This window comes from Glandiceps talaboti, chromosome 14, assembly GCF_964340395.1.
Source record: "Glandiceps talaboti chromosome 14, keGlaTala1.1, whole genome shotgun sequence".
NCBI lineage: Eukaryota > Metazoa > Hemichordata > Enteropneusta > Spengelidae > Glandiceps > Glandiceps talaboti.
Window position 1 is genome coordinate 20,888,227 of NC_135562.1, and position 25,182 is coordinate 20,913,408.

Sequence of the window (25,182 nt, forward strand, 5' to 3'; positions counted from 1 at the left end):
TTTTTCCTTGTTTGAATGATAAAAAAAGCATGCTGTACTCTACATGTGCTTAAATTGGCTAAACTTGAACACCTGATTTGCACACCATGTAACACCATTTGTAAAATGAATGCCATACATGGTTTATTCCTTGCAGGAGCACAAGCTGTGTTTATTCATTTTGAAGCATATTTTCTGCACATTTAAAAGACATAACGGCAACTCTGAAACATACATAAACGTAACTTGTAATTAAATTGGATTAAGATATAACTTGTAATGATCCCATGACGTAATCTTTCATATGTATCAAAAATGTTGATGAAATCCCTACTATCAACTGTTCTAACAGAGCCAGAAGAAGACAATATGCCATTTTTCATCTCGCGGCAGAACCAACGTACGAGACCCGCATGAGCCATTGAGTCCATAGCAACCACATGAGGGTGGTCAAGCTGAAGTGTCAAATGCTTAGCAGCACTACTGTTCTCAAGATCATCGCACATATAGTATATTAGATCAAGTGAATGCAAACTTTGAAAGTATGGTTGTACAATGATGTGCATATGAAAATGCAAGTAAGATTCCCGATATAATGACTGAGACTATATGGATGGTGCTCACTTCCTAAGATTCTCAAAACCAAAAACACAAAACGAGAAATGTCAGCATTGGATATAGGCCTGTTCCCAGGGCAATAGCTCCGAGCTTCGCCTAACACATCAACAAAATGTTAGCTCTATGTGATCGATGAGGGCACACAGTACAGGGCTAGGGATACAGGGATACTAGTATATGAGTACAATTATGCAGTAGATATATACAAAACAACCCAAGTTTTAGCTATTTATGTGAAGCTTCGAGGACTGTGAGAGAGTCTAACAACTTCATAACTGCAAAATAAACAATTAAAGAGGTGCCATGCACAGTTGAGATGTAGAAACAGACAAGTGATTACAAGTTGTTTATCAGTAAGAAAGTTCACAGTGAAGTCATTACAGTCATCAAGTCCAATCCATTTCCACAATGGTATGTTTCTACTGCAGTGCTTGTCAATGCAAGCATACAAAAAATCCAAAAGGATACCAAAACATACTGCCAATGGCGTTGTAGCACAACTGTAGTTTTTAAAAATGTTTATCCATATGCTAGTCCATGCTAACAATAGGTGTTCATTTGCTGAATGACAGTTGCCTATCCAACCATGTTGCTATCTTTGCAATATATGCAATCATTTGGCTGTTGCTATGGGCGTGGTCATGTTGCTAGATATATTTCCATACATTTTTTAATGTTTTTGTTCACTTGTATATGAATTCCTGATATTATCTTTGCAACAAACATGATCATTTGGCTGTTGCTATGGGCGTGGTCTTGTTGCTAGGAAAAATTTACATACATTTTTAAATGTTTATTCATTTGTCTATTAATCCTCTTGTTATCTTCGCAGTATATGTGATCATTTGGCTGTTGCTATGGGCGTGGTCTTGTTGCTAGGTGCATTTGCATACTTTTTTGAATGTTTATTCATTTGTCTTTCAATTCCTGTTATCTTTGCAATATACGTGATTATTTGGCTGTTGCTATGGGTGTGATCTTGTTGCTAGGCAAATTTACATACATTTTTTGAATGTTTATTCAATTGTCTATTAATCCCTGTTGTTATCTTTGGGAAATACACGACCGTTTGGCTGTTACTATGGGCGTGGTCATGGTTGCTAGGGATATTTGCATACAGGTTTTGAATGTTTACTCACTTGCCTACCAGATGATGTTGATATTTGACCAAAATATACTGCCATTTGGTTGTTGCTAATGTATGTAAAAACTTGCTAAGGGCGTGGTCATGGTTGCTAGGGCCAATTGTTGTCGAAATATTTTGAAGAAAATCTGCAGAATAACACTTCTAGAAACATCTCACCAAGTTTCAGTCTCAAATACTTCTTCATCTTTGCACCTGCATATGCATCCCCATTAAATTTCAGCCCAATCTGCTGAGTAGTTTTGGAATTACAGGTTTTTGACCCCCCAAAAGACACCTTTTTAGCGCTAATTTACATATTACTGATGGAATCATCATGTCATGAACAAATTTAATCACCCCTAAGAATGTTCCAACCAAATTTCTTGACAATCTGCCCTGTAGTTTCTGAGTTTAAGTTTTTTGACCAAAAATCACATTTTTTGACCCAAATCGCACATCTCTGATGCGATCATTTTCATTCAAACAATTTCCCAACTAGACACCAAAAGTAACATGACCACCAAATATCAAAGCAATCGGTCCTGCAGTTTTGGACTTTAAGTTGTCCACACACACACACACACACACACACACACACACACATCCACTCATACAGACAGACAATTTGCCATGCCTATAGCACTACAGAACCTTATCAGTTCAGTTGTGCTAAAAATAGATAGGTTGCTAATATTACTAGGATACTTGCTAATGAAAATTTCTACTCACAGAGTCAAAATAATCCTTGGAAGCAAATCCCAAATTTTCATTGACATCTCGTCACCATCATCAGGGGTGTACTACAATGGGCTAGTGTTTTGACTCTGTGAGCAGAAATTTTCATTGACATCTCGTCACCATCATCAGGGGTGTACTACAATGGGCTAGTGTTTTGACTCTGTGAGCAGAAATTATCATAACTAAGCATGAACCCAGAGTCCATGAACATTTGATTCTCACATTAATAGGATAATTATCAAAACTTCTAAAAATTGCAAGATTTCTATCTACTACGAAAGCCAATAGAGAGCACATATTTCAAATTGTTTTCATTGTAAGAAGTACCTTGACTAGTAAGCTAATCTTTCAAATTACAGGGAAATTGGAGTTAGCTTAGGGAGCCTTCAGTATTTACAGGGGGGGGGAGGAATCGGGGGTGGGTCACATTTTACAAACCTGTTCTTGGGGGAGGGTCATATTTTGCATTACAATGTTTGGGGAAGGGTCACATTTTACAGTCCGTACTTTTTTGACCAAATTGAACATTCAGTTATTGTAAATTGGTTTTGTGATTTGAGATGTAAAAGTGAGATTAGCACTCAACATTTATTTTTACAAGTACTTTACATGCCAAAATACAAAAATAAAAATATATGTATTGTAAGAAAATTGTTTTATAAAAACATTTTGTTGAGTGTACCATCTCACCTTAAACTCACATTGTCCGTGAATGTTGTTGTTAAAATATGATGGTGATGATGGTGATGGTGATATCGATGATGATGATGATGATGATGATGATGATGATGATGATGATGATTTAGTTTTGAATGTCATAGAGAACACGGACAGTGATACATGTACTGACTCAAGTAGTACCAGTGAGTCAGATTAGTGTGACACTGATAATGGCGATACTGAAGGTGAAGGTGATGATATCAGGGAACTTTTACAAGTGACCAGATCAGGCAGAGTATGCACAACATGGAAAGCACGTTTTAGATACTAACGAGATTGTGTATGATTATAAGAAAAAGGTAACTAGCCAGTCTTTTACTGTTTGTCACTTTATATGTACAAATATTGTCAAAATGATTAAATTTGTATGTGTACATATAATGGGAATATTGATTAACGTTCAGTATATGCAATCGTCATGGGGAGGGTCATGTTTTACAAAATGGGGTAAAGGGGGTCACTTTTTACAAATGGAGAATGGGGGAGGGTCATGTTTTATTTAACAGACCATGTGTGATTTCCTCCAGCCCTCCCCCCTGTAAATACTGAAGGCTCCCTTAGCATTTCACTTAAGACATTTCTTAAACACAATCAGACAATTTCATAACTGCAAAATAAATGATTAAAGATTTGCCATGCACAGTTGAGATGTAGAAACAGACAAGTGATTACAAGTTGTTTCTCAGAAGGTATATAGTGAAGTCATTACAATCATTGAGTCCATTGCCATAATGGCATGTTTCTACTGTAGTGCTTGTCACTGCGAGTATATAAGGATCCTGCTGTGTATGTGTTTTTTCTGTTCATACTGAAATGTGTCTATCTTTATGCAAAACAAAAATTATGTTCCAAGAGAGAAACACCAAGGTAAGACTACACTATAAATTGTTATTTTATTTGGCGGTGACACACATTTACAAGTTATGAATGTTAAATAAAATGATGAAAATTAAACTACCATGAATTAAATCTTCATTATCATCTTCTATATCATCATCTGAGCTAACCTCTGGAGGAGTTGGTCCACCATCTCCTACAAGGTAAGAACATTTATAATCTATATTTTGTATGTCAATAACATACATGTACATTAAACCAAAAAAAAATTATGAGGTTCCGATAACGCCAAATTTCAAAATAGGGTAGGAAAGTAGGATTTATTTTTTATTTTATTTTATTATTTGTTCAAATATACTCTTAATATGTACAGTGGTCAACAGTGACTTCTCATCGATGCAATCACACTTTCTCTATGATATGCAGAAGACATTGTGTGGTATGCTGTATCCCATCATGTTGTTTTGATCACGTGAGGCATTGCTGTCTTCAAATTCACTATTTCTTTGCAATTTATTCAATTTTTCAATAATGTTTTCACATTACCTCAAAAACTGTTTAGGGTGACAGTAAAAAACTATGTTGGGTCAGGTTACCGGAACCAAACAATTATTTTTATCTACATGCAAGCAAAGCTAATTTCAAAATTTAGGTGAATGGCACACAAGCTACGTTCCAAATATCATTGATGATTGAATGCAAAAGAAGGATAGGTTTATTATGTATCAAAACAGCTATTGTGTAATTAATTATACAGTATCTATAAAAATCAAGTTGTACATGTTGAATGCAAAATATGCATGGTTAGCAGGATACAACCAGATTTGATATTCGATGACATAATTTATCATATATATTGTATCAAAAAATATTCAGGAAATTCCTAAGACCTACTATGTAATCAACTGTTCTAACAATGCCAGAAGACAATTGTAATGCTGTAGGATACATACATTGACATTATAATAATCTTTATTTATACTGGATAGTTCTTTAAGTATATAAACACTTGTCTCCCAAGAAGTCCAGTAAGGGCCATCCCTCATGGGTTCAGTGTTAATGCAGGAGGAAACCGGAGTACCCAGGGAAAACCTGCGTTGTTCGGTAGAGTCAAACTGAACGACACTCTTCTTACTTACAGCGTGGTAAATTTAATCGAACCCTGAATGGGGTTCGAATCCCGAATGGGGTTCGAACTCCGACCGCAGTGGTAAGAGGCAAGTGGTTTAACCACTCGGCCACCGACAACCCAACATTAACTTTATACTGCAATGTGGTGGTTTATTTAAAAGTATTTTCACCTGAGTAAAACACTTATAGACTCAGCTTGTGCCACTTTAACAAGGTATTCAAATTGTCCAAAAATTATATGGATTATTGTCTTAATTATGTCATAAGTACATAATCCCACAAAATCAATGTTATTTTTGTGTTATATGCTCCACGCATGATTCCATGGACTAAGAATACTCACCTGTATGTGACTTGTATTTGTATTAGTCCACAGAATCACACTTGGAGCATTATGACTTAAAACTAAGGCATAATAAAAAAAATAATGTGTGGTTCCGATTACGCTCAATTTTAGAATAGGTGGAGTAGGTAGATTTTTTTATTTTATAATATTATATTTTTTTGTGTGTGTCTAGTTCAGATTTTCCATTGTTTTCCAAATGGTCTCTGTGTTATTCAGAATTCCTATCAGATTACGCATCTGCTATTTCTCATGAGACTTCACAATTTTTGTGATTTTATTATTTTTTTCTCGAGTACATAAAACAAAGTTTAGGGTCAGCAGTGAAAAACTAGGTGGGGTTGGGTGCCCAACATTGAATTATAAAAGTTTTTTTTGTGATTAATATATAAAAAGTAGACTTACTCTTCATAAAGAACCTTTCAACTCTTTCGAAATTGTCATCACTGTATGAAGCTTGAATTTGAAGAACTTTATCTCTTTTTCCAGCATTTTCTCTCATTTTCTCAGTTATCAAGAATGGTTCTAGTGTTCTGGCAAATCTATCTGACTCGCATTTTGTCTCAAATTGATATAAATCAAATAGACACAGAAAGCTTATGTATAGTTTGATGCTTCCTTTCTCCTCCTTTTCAAGGTGTCCACCACAGTCCCTGACAGTGCCTGCCAAATCTCCTCGATTGTCAGTTAGTGATGTCTTTGCAAAGTCCTCTTGGACATCATCATCATCATCATCATCATCATCATCATCATCTTCTGTCTTTCTTTTTGGATAGATATCCTTGACACTAAGAGTAAGATTCACTTGGAGAGTTTCTGTTGAAGATGAAAACATTATATTTTGTCAGAACTATCTCTGTAAAAGTGTGAACCACCACCCACTCGATAACTAATGTGAGGATCAATTTTGTAAAGGTCAATCCACACGCCATAACAAATGTTCAGATCATATCTATGAAAGCCAGTCCCCCTAGCTCCTCCATAACAAATACCAATCTCTTCCCAATCATCCCTCAACAAATCTTCATGGAGGATGAAGGTACTCTCTTCTAGCCAGTCCACTCCTGACAATGTTTACTCTTAGACATTTAATACACACATCATACACTTCTGAGCTACACACACTTGATTTCTGTCGTTAGAACAAGACGAAATGGAATTTTGATCATTGTTGGGTACAAGAAAAGTATATGAAGCTGCTAAATATAAATGATATAACCATGCAACTACAGTGACAGCATCAATAACCCAAACACCTAAATAGTAAAACAGCCAGATAAATTGCTCCCCGCACAGAGATTTTGTCTGATAATTAAAAAAGACACTTTTTTGTTTTGAAACTTGTGTTTCGATTGAATCTGGCCGCACTCCTATCTGCTGTGATATGTTTAAATAAACATCTGATAAACTTACTAATTATTTTGGAGGGGTGGTTGTTTCATGGTGTATGGGTTTTGAATAAAAGAAATTAAAATGCCCAATTGTAAGTGAATTTTCTTCTTCATTTAATGCTGGAAAATGAGAATTGTCACCGAAGCTTACTGAAATATGAGAATTGTCACCAACGCTTACTGAAATATGAGAATTGTCACCAACGCTTACTGAAATATGAGAATTGTCACCAACGCTTACTGAAATATGAGAATCGTCACCAAAGCTTACTGAAATATGAGAATTGTCACCAACGCTTACTGAAATATGAGAATCGTCACCAACGCTTACTGAAATATGAGAATTGTCACCAACGCTTACTGAAATATGAGAATTGTCACCGAAGCTTACTGAAATATGAGAATTGTCACCAACGCTTACTGAAATATGAGAATCGTCACCAACGCTTACTGAAATATGAGAATTGTCACCAACGCTTACTGAAATATGAGAATCGTCACCGAAGCTTACTGAAATATGAGAATTGTCACCAACGCTTACTGAAATATGAGAATTGTCACCAACGCTTACTGAAATATGAGAATCGTCACCAACGCTTACTGAAATATGAGAATCGTCACCAACGCTTACTGAAATATGAGAATTGTCACCAAAGCTTACTGAAATATGAGAATTGTCACCAACGCTTACTGAAATATGAGAATTGTCACCAACGCTTACTGAAATATGAGAATTGTCACCAACGCTTACTGAAATATGAGAATTGTCACCAACGCTTACTGAAATATGAGAATTGTCACCAACGCTTACTGAAATATGAGAATTGTCACCAACGCTTACTGAAATATGAGAATTGTCACCAACGCTTACTGAAATATGAGAATTGTCACCAACGCTTACTGAAATATGAGAATTGTCACCAAAGCTTACTGAAATATGAGAATTGTCACCGAAGCTTACTGAAATATGAGAATTGTCACCGAAGCTTAATGAAATATGAGAATCGTCACCGAAGCTTACTGAAATATGAGAATTGTCACCGAAGCTTACTGAAATATGAGAATTGTCACCAACGCTTACTGAAATATGAGAATTGTCACCAAAGCTTACTGAAATATGAGAATTGTCACCGAAGCTTACTGAAATATGAGAATCGTCACCAACGCTTACTGAAATATGAGAATTGTCACCAACGCTTACTGAAATATGAGAATTGTCACCAACGCTTACTGAAATATGAGAATTGTCACCAACGCTTACTGAAATATGAGAATTGTCACCAACGCTTACTGAAATATGAGAATTGTCACCAACGCTTACTGAAATATGAGAATTGTCACCAACGCTTACTGAAATATGAGAATTGTCACCAACGCTTACTGAAATATGAGAATTGTCACCAACGCTTACTGAAATATGAGAATTGTCACCAAAGCTTACTGAAATATGAGAATTGTCACCGAAGCTTACTGAAATATGAGAATTGTCACCGAAGCTTACTGAAATATGAGAATTGTCACCGACGCTTACTGAAATATGAGAATTGTCACCAACGCTTACTGAAATATGAGAATTGTCACCAACGCTTACTGAAATATGAGAATTGTCACCAACGCTTACTGAAATATGAGAATCGTCACCGAAGCTTACTGAAATATGAGAATTGTCACCAACGCTTACTGAAATATGAGAATTGTCACTGAAGCTTACTGAAATATGAGAATTGTCACCAACGCTTACTGAAATATGAGAATTGTCACCAACGCTTACTGAAATATGAGAATTGTCACCAAAGCTTACTGAAATATGAGAATTGTCACCAACGCTTACTGAAATATGAGAATTGTCACCAACGCTTACTGAAATATGAGAATTGTCACCAAAGCTTACTGAAATATGAGAATTGTCACCAACGCTTACTGAAATATGAGAATTGTCACCAACGCTTACTGAAATATGAGAATTGTCACCAACGCTTACTGAAATATGAGAATTGTCACCGAAGCTTACTGAAATATGAGAATTGTCACCAACGCTTACTGAAATATGAGAATTGTCACCAACGCTTACTGAAATATGAGAATTGTCACCAACGCTTACTGAAATATGAGAATTGTCACCAACGCTTACTGAAATATGAGAATTGTCACCAACGCTTACTGAAATATGAGAATTGTCACCAACGCTTACTGAAATATGAGAATTGTCACCAACGCTTACTGAAATATGAGAATTGTCACCAACGCTTACTGAAATATGAGAATTGTCACCAACGCTTACTGAAATATGAGAATTGTCACCAACGCTTACTGAAATATGAGAATTGTCACCAACGCTTACTGAAATATGAGAATTGTCACCAACGCTTACTGAAATATGAGAATTGTCACCGAAGCTTACTGAAATATGAGAATCGTCACCGAAGCTTACTGAAATATGAGAATCGTCACCGAAGCTTACTGAAATATGAGAATCGTCACCGAAGCTTACTGAAATATGAGAATTGTCACCAACGCTTACTGAAATATGAGAATTGTCACCAACGCTTACTGAAATATGAGAATCGTCACCAAAGCTTACTGAAATATGAGAATTGTCACCAACGCTTACTGAAATATGAGAATTGTCACCAAAGCTTACTGAAATATGAGAATTGTCACCGAAGCTTACTGAAATATGAGAATCGTCACCGAAGCTTACTGAAATATGAGAATTGTCACCGAAGCTTACTGAAATATGAGAATTGTCACCAAAGCTTACTGAAATATGTTGGCAAAGCAGTAAAGATACATACTGAATACTCAATTGTGTACAACCTCTACATGAAGTGGTTTCCATACCACAGAAAAGCACTTGTAACTTGACTCATGCTGTGACTCCAGTAAAACTTTTTCAAAGTGATTAAGTGTCTTGTTAATTACCACCTAAATTTAATGTATGTCTACCAGGGGTAGCTATTAGCTGGATAAATTGGTAAAGGGGTGTTCTGGTTATTGATGCCGTCCCTGTAGGACTTTCTCACTTCAAATTTCTATGACACCTAATGTTAGCTCAATATCACAGAATTCAGGAACAATATACTTAAACTGTAAATGTCTTACCTTTGTTTTCATGGTTTTCAGATAAGGCTTGATCTGAGACTCTCAACTCTTTAGGATATTCACCAGCAGAAGTCACACAATCTGTCTTAGCAATTTCGTGATGTCCTTGTCTTGTTCCTTTCTCCTGTTGTATTCCTTCCTCCTGGTCACCATTGCCAAAAGCCCTGTAGTCTTAATATATTTAAAAAAAAAAAAAATTGAAAAGGTCTACATGGTTTTCATAAAAAAACAAACATTTTTTTCATAAAAAACATCATCACACTTAATATCAAATCATTAATTAGCATAGCACCTTTAAATGTCTTACCCTTGTACAGATTTTACAAGACATGACATCCCACATAATACAAAGTACCAAGGTCCAGTACTTTTTGAACTCTTGGTTGTAAGCAGGTAGGCTCAACATTTGCTATCAAACACTTAACATAATTAATTATTACTAAACATCATTAACTGTTCCTTTAACTCACCATTTGACTTAGGAGGGATCCCACTCATACTGTCTTCAGCTTTGCATGTTGAAACAATGTGGAAAGATGAAGCAAATTTATTGTAGCTATCTTTGATAGTGTTACAGCCGATGTACTCTTTTTTCAATCTCTTTGCATCCTGGAATTCACCATCAAGATTATCTAGTATCTCAGTTATTCTAACTTTCAATGTCTGGCAACCTTTTCGTACAACACAGCGATCTTTGTGATTCTTAAAGTACTTGCTGATCAATGATGCTGGTTCAGAACCTTCTTCAGTGACATGTGGAACCCCTACAGCTATGGCTTCCATCCCATCAAAGCTGTAATCATCGCAGCATGTTGTACCAACAAACAGATCACATTGTAGTAACCTGTTTCGTACATCAGACACAGAAGTACTGTGAGTGTCAAGTTCTGGGTTTAAGTGATCACTTTCTACTTTCTTAGAGAGAAATGATTCTGCATTATCATAGTCTTCAGCAGTAGCACCATTTACCATCCATATGGGTACAGGCATGTGTGCTTCATGCCGAGCATTTGCTACTCCACCTATGGATTTGGCAATTGTCTCACACTTAGCCATTTTCTTTGTATCTAGTTTTCCAAAGGAAAATAAAACAGGTTGTTTGACATCTTCTGGGCATGGTTTGGTATATTTTGCATCCTTCTGTAAGAAGTATGGCCTGAGCTTGGGAATGATTTCCTTGTGAGGCTTCTCACTTTCCAGAGCCCTGTACTCAATCTTGAAGCGATCATGCATTTTTGGTCCGATAGAAAACAGCATATCGGCCTCCTCAGCTACTTTTAGCATCATATTTCGGAAATCATCATATGTCATTTTGAATGGGACAAATGTACGGTCAAGGTGCACGTGATTTATCAATACTAATCTTGCAGCTTGAAATATATCTCTACGGATGTGAATAGCAGCATCTACAGTCTTAGGGATATATCCAACAACATATTTGATGTTCTTTAGGGTTTGAAGTGATGGGTAGTAAGTTCTATGACATTTCAGCCACTGGGAATTACACTTCTCTGCACAAAAAAATGTTTCGGGCTGATCTGGCTCAACAAGTTTTATACAAGCTTCTTCAGCATCTCTCTTCTGATCATCTGTGACTTTAAGTACCGTGGCATATACTTTCATGGTGCCTTTTTTTCGACCTACAAAGTCTTTAAGTAGTGTGCGATGGAATGAATGAAGACCACATTGTGTTTTGTCCCATGAAACATAAACAAATAAAGCACCAGGTATCTCTTCTTTGTCAGAATCCATCTTGAGAATACTGTTTGATGATCAATTCAAATACACTTGTCTCTTCAGTTACTAAGGCCTGTATATTATTTGCAATTGAAAATAAAAGAGGAAGCTTATTTTATTATTGCAATAACTCCAATAACTTTATCTTGCAGTATCTTAATAATATAATATATGAAAATAACCATAAATGGTAGCCATAATCTGTGACATCATAACATTAGTACAAAACAGTAAACCAATAACAACATGGTAAAGCTGGTTTATTACACCAACAAAAGAACATTTAAATTGATTTAGAAAAAACTTAACACCAGGTTTTCAAATCGTTACTTTATTACATGATAGGGAAAAGATTTTTTTTAATGTAAAAGTAAACAACAAACAAAAATAGATAAACAAATATGGTCAATCCCAAGCCCCTGTGCTTTGATAGTACAGAAATAATATGTATGTAAATCCTCCTTGATGTAAATTATAAACTCAGATATAAAAAATTCTGTATCCATTGTGGAGCTATATATATTGCCACAAAAATGAGTACATCTACACATTAAGGAAACATAAGCTTACATTTTAAGTGCACTAAGACAACTTGCAAAATGAGTGTTATTTTAATGGCCTGAAGAGACATTTGGTATATAAAGATGAAACTCTCCTGTCTTGCATAACAGCTATTATGACAATGGGGAAGCTAAATAATTTTCTTATGTGTGTTTTAATTTCTTGAAATTTGGCTATAACATTAACAATAATATGTGTTAACACTTTGAAATTATTGCTAGTAAAAGACTATGGACAGCATGACAATTATCTTAAAAGACCATAATATAGCATAAAGACAGTAAACAGTAAACAGTAAACAGTAAACAGGCGCGCAGAAAACAGACGAGGCCACACTTCATCAAAATTACGAACGGTAATTCATGCGCATTTAAATTTATTTCTTCTGGGTATAGGAATGTGAGTAGCCATTTTGGATATCACGACTATAATGTTGCCACAGTTGCGTTATAAGTTCAAATTATTATAATGTTGTAACTCGCTTGTAGTTGTACTAGTATTCCTATATTATTCTTAAATAACACTAATACAAGTACAAACCTTATGCTATGACATCATTGAAACAGCAAATTGGTCCTTGAAACAAAAAAAACGTACGTTTTACACAAAATAGTGACCGCATTTATGTTCCAACGTCTTCTTGGCAATGTACCCGTGTGCGTGTACATGTACATATTGTGACCTTAAATAAACTGTTTTGGTTCATCTCCAGGGGGCGCTATCTGCAAGCTGGCGAACAATCACGTGACAACAACAATGACAACATACCAGTGACGGTACACACAAAATCGATGATTGTTCCAATGATATTCCTATTGAGTCAAGAAACTCACAATTTCCTACAAACTAATATAAGCCGCTTTGCACCATTGCTATGATAACAATACAGTGCAGTTGAGTCATTCACCATTTTATGTGGCGGCATAGCTTAGTAACTATTAAGAGTCTCCGATAACTCCGAGACATTTCCGTTGAACTCCAGAGATGTGTCGGAGTTAAAATCGGAGCCCATCTTTCCAGAGCTCGCATAGACTATTTGTTAATTTATTAGGTCAAGTGTTAAAATTGGTTTCTCGTCCAAGGTAAATTCAAAAGTGATGCGGCGACGCTGTTATTTTTTCTTTTTTCCTTTTTAGCTCCATAAAATATATTGATCAATAAAGTTGTTACAATGTATACATAATGTACATAACTACCCGATTCTGTACATTCCATTCAACATAATCAAACACAAAGGCGTAAAACTACATATTGTATGTAACACTGATGCATTGTTGGAATACTAAAACTAATATTCTTACAGCATTTAATATTAGCGTTACATCATGATTACCAGATTTTCCGCTCTTTATCAACTTATTATTGGATGATGAAACTGGTCTTGAGCATCTGGAACATAAGTTCATGTGTAAGAAAAGTAGCTCAGAAAATGTGTTATGTATAAACCTTAATTCATGTTCACCACAACGAACACAAGATACAATTGCAACCCATCACCAAAGTAAATAGTTTTCTGTATGTACGACAATCGTTTATAGAATCCATATCAAATGTGAAAGTATACTGTTTCATTTGCTAATCGACAACATTATTACAAAGGCCACATGCTAGGCTTGTAAATAAACCAATTGAAACAGATACTTTTACACTTGATATGAATGCTATAAACAAGTGTAGCACATATAGAAAGTACTTTACTTCAGTGTTACTTGTACTATTTTACACAAATGTTAATGACATAAACAATACAACCAGAACGTTTTCGTGCTGGTGTTAGCGCGCGCCCCCAAACGTTCACACCATATCCATTGTAGTACACTGTAATATTGACCTTTCGAGGAAACCAGAGTTCGGGGAACTCCCGGATCGCAAATACACTACATAGGGAAATGTTTCAATAGCGTTTTTCTTTTTTCGGAAAACACGATACCACCATATATCGCAGAAGGTAACGTGTATGAAATCAGATCTAGAGTTGATAGTCTATTAGTGGGTTTTTTCTAGGAGGATCTATATGTACCAAGGCCTGAAGTGTCAAACTGTATGCGATCTTCACCTGTTTACTGTGCACTGTCATGATGCATGGCCCTTGTACTGGCCTCCTTGCTTTGTTCAAGAATGCTGCAATACATGTAATCACACCATGTCTGTGTTGGTTTAAAATGAAATTGTTTTCCCCTTTAATATGTCTTTATTTTAATATAGATACTGAGTCGAATTGAAGAGCAGTAGGAGATGGAAGAACAGTTAGACAAAGGTATGTGACTTAGGTCCGGTAATTTTTAACCGACTGTGGGGGCCGGTGTTTTGGAGTTGAACATGGGTTTTCTTAAACAGACCCCCCCCCCCCCAGCTCCGATGACCAAAGCCAAAGTGACCCCCCAGAGTAGATACCACCATTTCCAAAATGACCCCCCCCCCACACACACACACACACAGACACACCTGTATATTTTTAACATATCATTTTATAGGTCTTACTATAGTGATGTTACTATAACACCATGTGAATATAATTGAATATTGCTATTCATTAAGAGAATACTGTTTACATTACTTTTTGTACAATTTTTGTTTTCTTAACATGTTTATCTAGAACCTATGAAACATGTAATTTCGTCAGAATATCTCAGTACACAGCATAAACCCATGGGAGACTATAATTATTTGCAATTAATACAACTCTTATCTTTCTGTAAAAATTAATCTTTAGAAATGTAGCAAATATTGACATAAACTTATTTCTGACAATGCTACCTCTGGTATATATACCACACACGAGTTCTCAACGAGTTCATCCGACTGTTTCGCAACCAGTCATGCAGAGTCATGTTATCATTTCATACAAAAGAACACAGCTGTGTGCGTGTGCGCGCGCGCGCGCGCGTGTGTGTGTGTGTGTGTATGCGTGCGTGCGTGCGTGCGTGTGTATGTGCGCGCGCGGGTGCGTGTACGTGTGTGTTGTTTTTTATTTTGTGTGTTTGTATTTTACTCGTAAATACGTTATTCAAATGAAGGATGAAAAAAGTCCGGACAATGTCATTTATTGACTTTTAATCCGTCTGTAAGGAGGACTAGTATGTGACGTGCGAGCACTTTACCTGTCAAATCACATAATGCACTTTGATTGATCCCATATATTGCAAATTACAACTTCCTCAAACAAAATTGTTTCAAACTATATATATATATATATATATATATATATATATATATATATATATATATATATATATATATATATATATATATATATATATATATATATATATATATATATATATATATATATATATTTATGTTCGCGATAATCATAAACTTCTAGCTTTTACTAGGACCAGGTGGATTTCGAATATGTTCTCGTGGATTTCGACTACGTCCTCTCCACATTGAACGTACGTGTAAAGAAGCAGCAAAAATAATCTAGGCTGCAAGCTTGTAATACCTGCGAATATACAATGTACACATGTCCCACTGTCAAATCCAAGGGTACATTTGATAATGTATACTCCCTCTTTGTTGCATTAAGCCCTGTATAGGTGTGGTCCCTAATTGGTACACATGTTAAACAGTTTTAGATTCTCTTACGCTCCAAAAAATGAAACCTAAGTGATGGTGAGGCTGAATTCAGTGATACAATACTATTGGATGAGAATTTGTTGTTACACAAAATATAAATACAATCAGCCCATGGCCTTGTATCGATTTACAGGATTTTAAACTATACTGGCAGTACATACAGCAAACCTTCAAATAAATGGCAGTAATTTTTGCAACCAGGTTCCAACCATTGTTAGCTCAGTTTATTGCAATATACCAAGTCGAAAGTTTTGAATTTCCTGAGTAACCTGATTTTTACTTTTAACTTAGGTTGCCATGATTACAATTTAAATGACCAAAGTCATTGTTCAAAGGACAGCACAGGTGCCACTCAACGACTTAGTAAAAGGTAAGTTTAAACTCGGGGCACCAACATTGTTCGGTCGTCTGAGGTTTAAATTTTAAATGAAATATTGGTCCATGTTACAAATATTAGAAGAAAAAAATATTTGGCATATATAGATGATAATCTACGTGACTGAATAACATGTCCTATAGATACTGTACTATAAACTTTCAGCAAGCTTAAATTTTGTGATTTTGAAGGGTACAGGTTGTTATTAAGATAAACGCCAAAAATATGACAGAATTCATCTTAGTATTCCATGTACACCAGGAATTTTGAAGCACAAAACAGAAATGAAAAGCTATCTTCAATAATCTCATCGGGATTATGCACGCACACACACATATAATAACAATGAAGGCGTCTCTCTCTCTCTCTCTCTCTCTCTCTCTCTCTCTCTCTCTCTCTCTCTCTCTCTCTCTCTCTCTCTCTCATACATACATACATGCATGCATACATACATACATACATACATACATACATACATACATACATACATACATACATACATACATACAATTATCCCATTTCAGTGAGTAGACCCAGGTTTATTATACTGTATTATAAAATCTAAATCTATCAAACAGTTTAATATGTTATAACTCAGCAGACGATATTGTTTTATTCTTTACTAATTTCAGAAATGTATTAATTTTGAATGATGAATGGGGTACATCTAAGGGTGGTATATCTGCTGTTCATCGCTGTATTGCTCAACAAGTGAAGACTGCAGACTTTGATGTTCATGTGACAGCTTTCACTGCAACTGAAGCTGACAGTAGAGATGCTAAAGAAAGAGAGGTTAATTTAATAATAGCTAAAAATGAGACCTCCAATCAACCAAATTTTGATTGGTTGAATTTCTATCACTCAGTACATTTCCCAACCCTGCAACAAGATATACATGATTTGAAAGTTATTGTTGGTCATGTTCCAATAACATCAAAAGCTGCATTCAACATTAGGAGAGATCGCTTTCCAAATGCAAAAGTATTCCTCTTTAATCATATCATGCCACAATCGACCGACATGCATAAAGAATCTTGGGATATTGGGAGTATTGAGATAAAAATGAATGAAATCGTTGAACAGGCAGAGAAAGCCGATGCCTTCTTCTCTGTGGGTCCAAAGATTTTTGGACTATTTGAAAACGAATTCAGGAGTTCTGATACTCATATAAATCATAAAGAATTTCTTCCCTTACCAGATGAAGAATTCTTTAATGTTACTCTCAAAGAACCAGACCAGAATTTTCCTGCCCAGATTCTGACAGTTGGTCGAGTGGCAAAGGTAGAATATTTGAAAGGTTATGATGTTGTAGCTGATGCGTTAAGTCGTGTAGCAAATGTGTTCGATGAGGCAAAGGCTTCGGGACCCCCAGCATGGCGAGTCCGAGGGATTGCAAGTGATAAGCAAAGAGAGAGTAAAGAATTCCTTGATAAGCATGTCACATCTTCACATATAGATATAATCCCTTTGCCGTATGGTACACAACAAGATGTAAGAAATGACTTGAAAAAGAGTCATCTTTTTATCATGCCATCTCGTTGTGAACCGTTTGGAATGGTTGCCCTGGAAGCCATGGCTATAGGACTACCTACTCTGGTTACCAGCAACTCTGGAATTGCTGATTTCTTGAAAATCAACTTCAAGCGAGAGTATAGATCAGTTGTAGTAGAAGTAGGTGTCAGAGATTGTGAGCAGAATGTTGATGAATGGAAAAAGAAAATCATCACCATTCTCCGCAATTACTCCAGCTACTTTGATGAATCCAAACAGTTGAGTAAAAAACTAAGAGACTCACCTGCAATTAAGGCATCCCTCTCTGTGTTCCGAGAAATGTTAGAGCAATCTATTTAATTACTGTGCTGCAAAGTAAACCTAAACATAGATTTATGTTTGAGTTGACAGCAACTGAATAATGATGTTGAATACATTAACATAAACAGTATGCATTATAGTAGTGATATGACTTTTAGGTTAGATTGACACCATTCCTATTATAATTTTGTAATCTATACTGGCTAAAACTTGTCGCCATGGATATCATACAAAATTAATGCACAATGAATAATTTTAAGCATATCTTTTAGAACTTATTCAATTGTGGATACTAGTATGTCTTAGCAAAAGGTGTGAACTAGGAAACTGTCATTTTATACTACCCTGTGGCAGGTTTAATCTTTAAGTTCTGAAATAATCGGGTTATAACTTAATCAAATTATCACATGACAACAATGTGTCATTGTCACTTATTCTTCTACAGTTTTTGAAATATATATTTCTAAATCAAAAGAACATTTTAGTACAATGACATTATTTCATGAAATAAAATACTTTCGTCTTTAGCTGCATTCTGTGTGACATCTTTCTTTTAAAGGTATTTATATAACGTATCACTAAGTTATACGTTCCATGAATCGTTCAGGGAAGTCGACGGTCCGTCCTGGCATAACTTGGGTCAAGAGTATTAATTGCCATGAATCGTTCAGGGAAGTCGACGGTCCGTCCTGGCATAACTTGGGTCAGGGAAGTCGACGGTCCGTCCTGGCATAACTTGGGTCAGGGAAGTCGACGGTCCGTCCTGGCATAACTTGGGTCAGGGAAGTCGACGGTCCGTCCTGGCATAACTTGGGTCAGGGAAGTCGACGGTCCGTCCTGGCATAACTTGGGTCAGGGAAGTCGACGGTCCGTCCTGGCATAACTTGGGTCAAGAGTATTAATTACCTCTACATATTAGAGGACGAAATTAACCTGTATGCCATAGAGTGTTCCGTTACCATACTGCCATAGAGTGTTTCGTTACCATACAGCCGTGGTGTTTTGTTACCATACTGCCATAGAGTGTTTCGTTACCATACTGCCATAGAGTGTTTCGTTACCATACTGCCATAGAGTGTTTCGTTACCATACTGCCATAGAGTGCTTCGTTACCATACAGCCGTGGTGTTTTGTTACCATATACTGCCATAGAGTGTTTCGTTACCATACTGCCATAGAGTGTTTCGTTACCATACAGCCGTGGTGTTTTGTTACCATACTGCCATAGAGTGCTTTGTTACCATACAGCCATAGAGTGCTTCGTTACCATACTGCCATAGAGTGTTTCGTTACCATACTGCCATAGAGTGCTTCGTTACCATACTGCCATAGAGTGTTTCGTTACCATACTGCCATAGAGTGTTTCGTTACCATACTGCCATAGAGTGTTTCGTTACCATACTGCCATAGAGTGCTTCGTTACCATACTGCCATAGAGTGTTTCGTTACCATACTGCCATAGAGTGCTTCGTTACCATACTGCCATAGAGTGTTTCGTTACCATACTGCCATAGAGTGTTTCGTTACCATACTGCCATAGAGTGCTTCGTTACCATACTGCCATAGAGTGCTTCGTTACCATACTGCCATAGAGTGCTTCGTTACCATACTGCCATAGAGTGCTTCGTTACCATACTGCCATAGAGTGTTTCGTTACCATACTGCCATAGAGTGTTTCGTTACCATACTGCCATAGAGTGCTTCGTTACCATACTGCCATAGAGTGCTTCGTTACCATACTGCCATAGAGTGTTTCGTTACCATACTGCCATAGAGTGTTTCGTTACCATACTGCCATAGAGTGTTTCGTTACCATACTGCCATAGAGTGCTTCGTTACCATACTGCCATAGAGTGTTTCGTTACCATACAGCCGTGGTGTTTTGTTACCATATACTGCCATAGAGTGTTTCGTTACCATACAGCCGTGGTGTTTTGTTACCATATACTGCCATAGAGTGTTTCGTTACCATACTGCCATAGAGTGTTTCGTTACCATACAGCCGTGGTGTTTTGTTACCATACTGCCATAGAGTGTTTCGTTACCATACAGCCGTGGTGTTTTGTTACCATATACTGCCATAGAGTGTTTCGTTACCATACAGCCGTGGTGTTTTGTTACCATATACTGCCATAGAGTGTTTCGTTACCATACTGCCATAGAGTGTTTCGTTACCATACAGCCGTGGTGTTTTGTTACCATACTGCCATAGAGTGTTTCGTTACCATACTGCCATAGAGTGCTTCGTTACCATACTGCCATAGAGTGTTTCGTTACCATACTGCCATAGAGTGTTTCGTTACCATACTGCCATAGAGTGTTTCGTTACCATACTGCCATAGAGTGTTTCGTTACCATACTGCCATAGAGTGCTTCGTTACCATACAGCCGTGGTGTTTTGTTACCATATACTGCCATAGAGTGTTTCGTTACCATACAGCCGTGGTGTTTCGTTACCATACTGCCATAGAGTGTTTCGTTACCATACAGCCGTGGTGTTTTGTTACCATATACTGCCATAGAGTGTTTCGTTACCATACTGCCATAGAGTGCTTCGTTACCATACTGCCATAGAGTGTTTTGTTACCATACAGCCGTGGTGTTTCGTTACCATACTGCCATAGAGTGTTTCGTTACCATACTGCCATAGAGTGCTTCGTTACCATACTGCCATAGAGTGTTTCGTTACCATACAGCCGTGGTGTTTTGTTACCATATACTGCCATAGAGTGTTTCGTTACCATACTGCCATAGAGTGTTTCGTTACCATACAGCCATAGAGTGTTTTGTTACCATACTGCCATAGAGTGCTTCGTTACCATACTGCCATAGAGTGTTTTGTTACCATACTGCCATAGAGTGCTTCGTTACCATACTGCCATAGAGTGTTTTGTTACCATACTGCCATAGAGTGCTTCGTTACCATACTGCCATAGAGTGTTTTGTTACCATACTGCCATAGAGTGTTTCGTTACCATACAGCCGTGGTGTTTTGTTACCATACTGCCATAGAGTGCTTCGTTACCATACTGCCATAGAGTGCTTCGTTACCATACTGCCATAGAGTGTTTCGTTACCATACTGCCATAGAGTGTTTCGTTACCATACTGCCATAGAGTGTTTCGTTACCATACTGCCATAGAGTGTTTCGTTACCATACTGCCATAGAGTGCTTCGTTACCATACAGCCGTGGTGTTTTGTTACCATATACTGCCATAGAGTGTTTCGTTACCATACAGCCGTGGTGTTTCGTTACCATACTGCCATAGAGTGTTTCGTTACCATACAGCCGTGGTGTTTTGTTACCATATACTGCCATAGAGTGTTTCGTTACCATACTGCCATAGAGTGCTTCGTTACCATACTGCCATAGAGTGTTTTGTTACCATACAGCCGTGGTGTTTCGTTACCATACTGCCATAGAGTGTTTCGTTACCATACTGCCATAGAGTGCTTCGTTACCATACTGCCATAGAGTGTTTCGTTACCATACAGCCGTGGTGTTTTGTTACCATATACTGCCATAGAGTGTTTCGTTACCATACTGCCATAGAGTGTTTCGTTACCATACAGCCATAGAGTGTTTTGTTACCATACTGCCATAGAGTGCTTCGTTACCATACTGCCATAGAGTGTTTTGTTACCATACTGCCATAGAGTGCTTCGTTACCATACTGCCATAGAGTGTTTTGTTACCATACTGCCATAGAGTGCTTCGTTACCATACTGCCATAGAGTGTTTTGTTACCATACTGCCATAGAGTGTTTCGTTACCATACAGCCGTGGTGTTTTGTTACCATACTGCCATAGAGTGCTTCGTTACCATACAGCCGTGGTGTTTTGTTACCATACTGCCATAGAGTGCTTCGTTACCATACAGCCGTGGTGTTTTGTTACCATACTGCCATAGAGTGCTTCGTTACCATACAGCCATAGAGTGTTTCGTTACCATACTGCCATAGAGTGTTTCGTTACCATACAGCCATAGAGTGTTTCGTTACCATACTGCCATAGAGTGCTTCGTTACCATACTGCCATAGAGTGCTTCGTTACCATACTGCCATAGAGTGTTTCGTTACCATACTGCCATAGAGTGTTTCGTTACCATACTGCCATAGAGTGTTTCGTTACCATACTGCCATAGAGTGTTTCGTTACCATACTGCCATAGAGTGTTTCGTTACCATACTGCCATAGAGTGTTTCGTTACCATACTGCCATAGAGTGTTTCGTTACCATACTGCCATAGAGTGTTTCGTTACCATACTGCCATAGAGTGTTTCGTTACCATACTGCCATAGAGTGTTTCGTTACCATACAGCCGTGGTGTTTTGTTACCATACTGCCATAGAGTGCTTCGTTACCATACAGCCGTGGTGTTTTGTTACCATACTGCCATAGAGTGCTTCGTTACCATACTGCCATAGAGTGCTTCGTTACCATACTGCCATAGAGTGTTTCGTTACCATACAGCCGTTGAGTATCTTGTTTATCATACTGCTGCCGACTCTTTGTTTTGTTTCCATTCATGAAAATGCATAATAAACTTACAGACACTAAAGTTACAATAGTGAAGAACATGACAATAAGTTTGTGCTCTAATAGAGCTAATGAGACAGATGATCATGCTCCGCCACATGTCAAATTGTCTATATTGACAGAAGAAGTGGGAAATACAGAAGATCAGAAAGGCATCATGGTATTGTTTGCAGATTTGGTTGAATAACATTTGTGTATTCACCATTTACAGGTTGATGGTTGAAAATTGATACTATGTGATTTTGGTTTTTCTGATCACATTGTCCAGATTTACTGAAAATGTTGGCAATCATGCAATATATGGCACCTGAAGTAGTTCTGATGTGTGAAAATTAAATTACAGCCATCGCTTGACGTACGGTCGGTTGCAGCAACCATTGTAGACGTGATGGGATGGTCTGAAAAGGAAGGGGCGAAATATTTTGCTCATGATTTTAACCAAATTAAGGAGCGGTCTTTAACCGAGTAAATTAAAAAATATTTCTCGCGGCTTCGCCGCAATAACTTCTAATACCTATATTCATTGATTACTTGGGTGACATCCATCTCTCTCACTATTGTTTGAAAATTTGCCATGGAACTATCGGCTGACCATAAAAAAGAACTCTCTCTCTCTCTCTCTCTCTCTCTCTCTCTCTCTCTCTCTCTCTCTCTCTCTCTCTCTCTCTCTCTCTCTCTCTCTCTCTCTCTCTCTCTCTCTCTCTCTCTCTCTCTCTCTCTCTCTCTCTCTCTCTCTCTCTCTCTCTCTCTCTCTCTCTCTCTCTCTCTCTCTCTCTCTCTGAAGTTGATGTTTTGTCTCAACTCTTTATTTATGTTGACAAGTGAGAATACATTTCAATTTCATATATACAGAGTCTTATTTGAACCCATTTTAATAGTGCCCATGACGTGAGTGACCTGTCCCGTCTCGTAGGTCTGTGTAACATGTAGCTTACACACACAGGTATGTACTGATCACAGACATACAAGCCGAAATAAGAAGGAATGATTTGAGTGTCTATATACAAAGGTGATATTCGGAATATCTAACTGCTGCCTCTAGGTGGCGATGTGATGACTGACGACTCAAATATTTGCGCAACTTTATTAGGTGATTTTCAATCCTAAATCACTCAATTTTGAATTGGAAAAATATCTAAGACATTGGAATATTTCTCACAGAACACCAGACAATATACAAAAAAAGTAACTTTTCCTTCAGTCAATAAACGTGAATTATCAATTAAAGATTATCAAAGTGTTGTGCGTTCAGTCGTGAAATAAATCGCGACCAATAAATTATAACTAAGTCTTGTATAACCTCTCATTATCTGCGTTTTTAGACGTTTCTTTCCGAAATGGTACTTACAGTATTATATATGCTACCAAGGAAACTTATCCATCTCTTGGTGTTCATAAGGCAAACCCAATATTTGGTTATGATGTATAAACAATAGACATCAAAGGTTTGCACCGAAACTAGTTACATAATACAATAGTTTATTGTTATATAATACAATAGTTTATTGTTTATAATACAATAGTTTATTGTATATTTTGTAAATCATTCTGAGAGTAAAATAAAACAGAATATAGAGTGTAATTGATCTTAAACGGGAGGAAAATTATTCAATTGCTGAAATATTACTAACAATATTTGGAAAATCATAGTTACGTTTATGTCTGAACTATTTATGGAGCACATTTTTACATTATATTCCGTGATATTACTTGCGTCAGGGTTTGTGGAAAAAATAATAAACTTGCGAAATTGTATTGATGATGTGTTGAGGAGTCAATGGATATGAAATGGAAACATATATATAAGCTAGACGACAACAAATAAGTTTTAAGTAATCGAGATATATAACTATCACTAACTTATTGTCAGTCTCAACTGACAGCGTATAAGTTCTCAGAAATCCTTTCAATGCAGGACAACAGATCAGAGGTACCGGTGATACTGAATTTTGTCGCCTATAAATGCACGTTCGTTACTACAGGTACCGCTGAAGTCGTACTGATCTCATTTACATTTGTTGGTCACGGACATTCCTTGTTATACCTAAGGTATGTAATTCACGGGGGGTGGGGGGACACACATCCCGACTTCTGCGTTGTGGGCACTTTCACAAATCCTGCCACCTTTTCGTATTTGCATTTCGAGAGAAACAATTTATTAGAAAAACGATGTCTTCAGCTTATAACTGTACTATTACAGTCTCCATATAGGGTTCATCTACTTCTGAATCACATGTTGTTTTGAATTTATTTCTAATACACCTCATCAACTGTTACGGGAGTATTATGACCAATGAGTATCTTGTGTTTTGGTCGAAGTAATTAAAAAAAATAAAAAATTAAATAACATCGCGACCTACCTACCATATTTTCTGAAGTCATGTTATTGGAAATAAACATTTTTTTTCTTTTAATTTTTGCCTTAGGATTCGCTTCCAAGTAATTTTTCGACTATGAGTAGAAATTGTCATTTGTAACTATAAACCAAGAGACCATCGACATTCATTCTCACAAAATATGTTCTGTAACGTTATTCACTAAATGTATTCCTTCCATACAAATACAGATACATAGATTGTAGATAATATGGAT

At 36.9% G+C, this 25,182-nt stretch overlaps 1 protein-coding gene across 1 annotated transcript; it reads left to right on the forward strand.

Moving 5' to 3' along the window:
• The first annotated feature begins 14,145 nt into the window (after positions 1 to 14,145).
• LOC144445975 (uncharacterized) lies at positions 14,146 to 18,450 on the forward strand. The gene is made up of 4 exons (XM_078135631.1): positions 14,146 to 14,231; positions 14,489 to 14,540; positions 16,154 to 16,232; positions 16,871 to 18,450. Exons 2-4 carry the CDS (start codon positions 14,519 to 14,521, stop codon positions 18,087 to 18,089), a joined length of 1,320 nt encoding a protein of 439 aa, XP_077991757.1. The 5' UTR covers positions 14,146 to 14,231; positions 14,489 to 14,518; the 3' UTR covers positions 18,090 to 18,450.
• Positions 18,451 to 25,182: the final 6,732 nt, after the last annotated feature.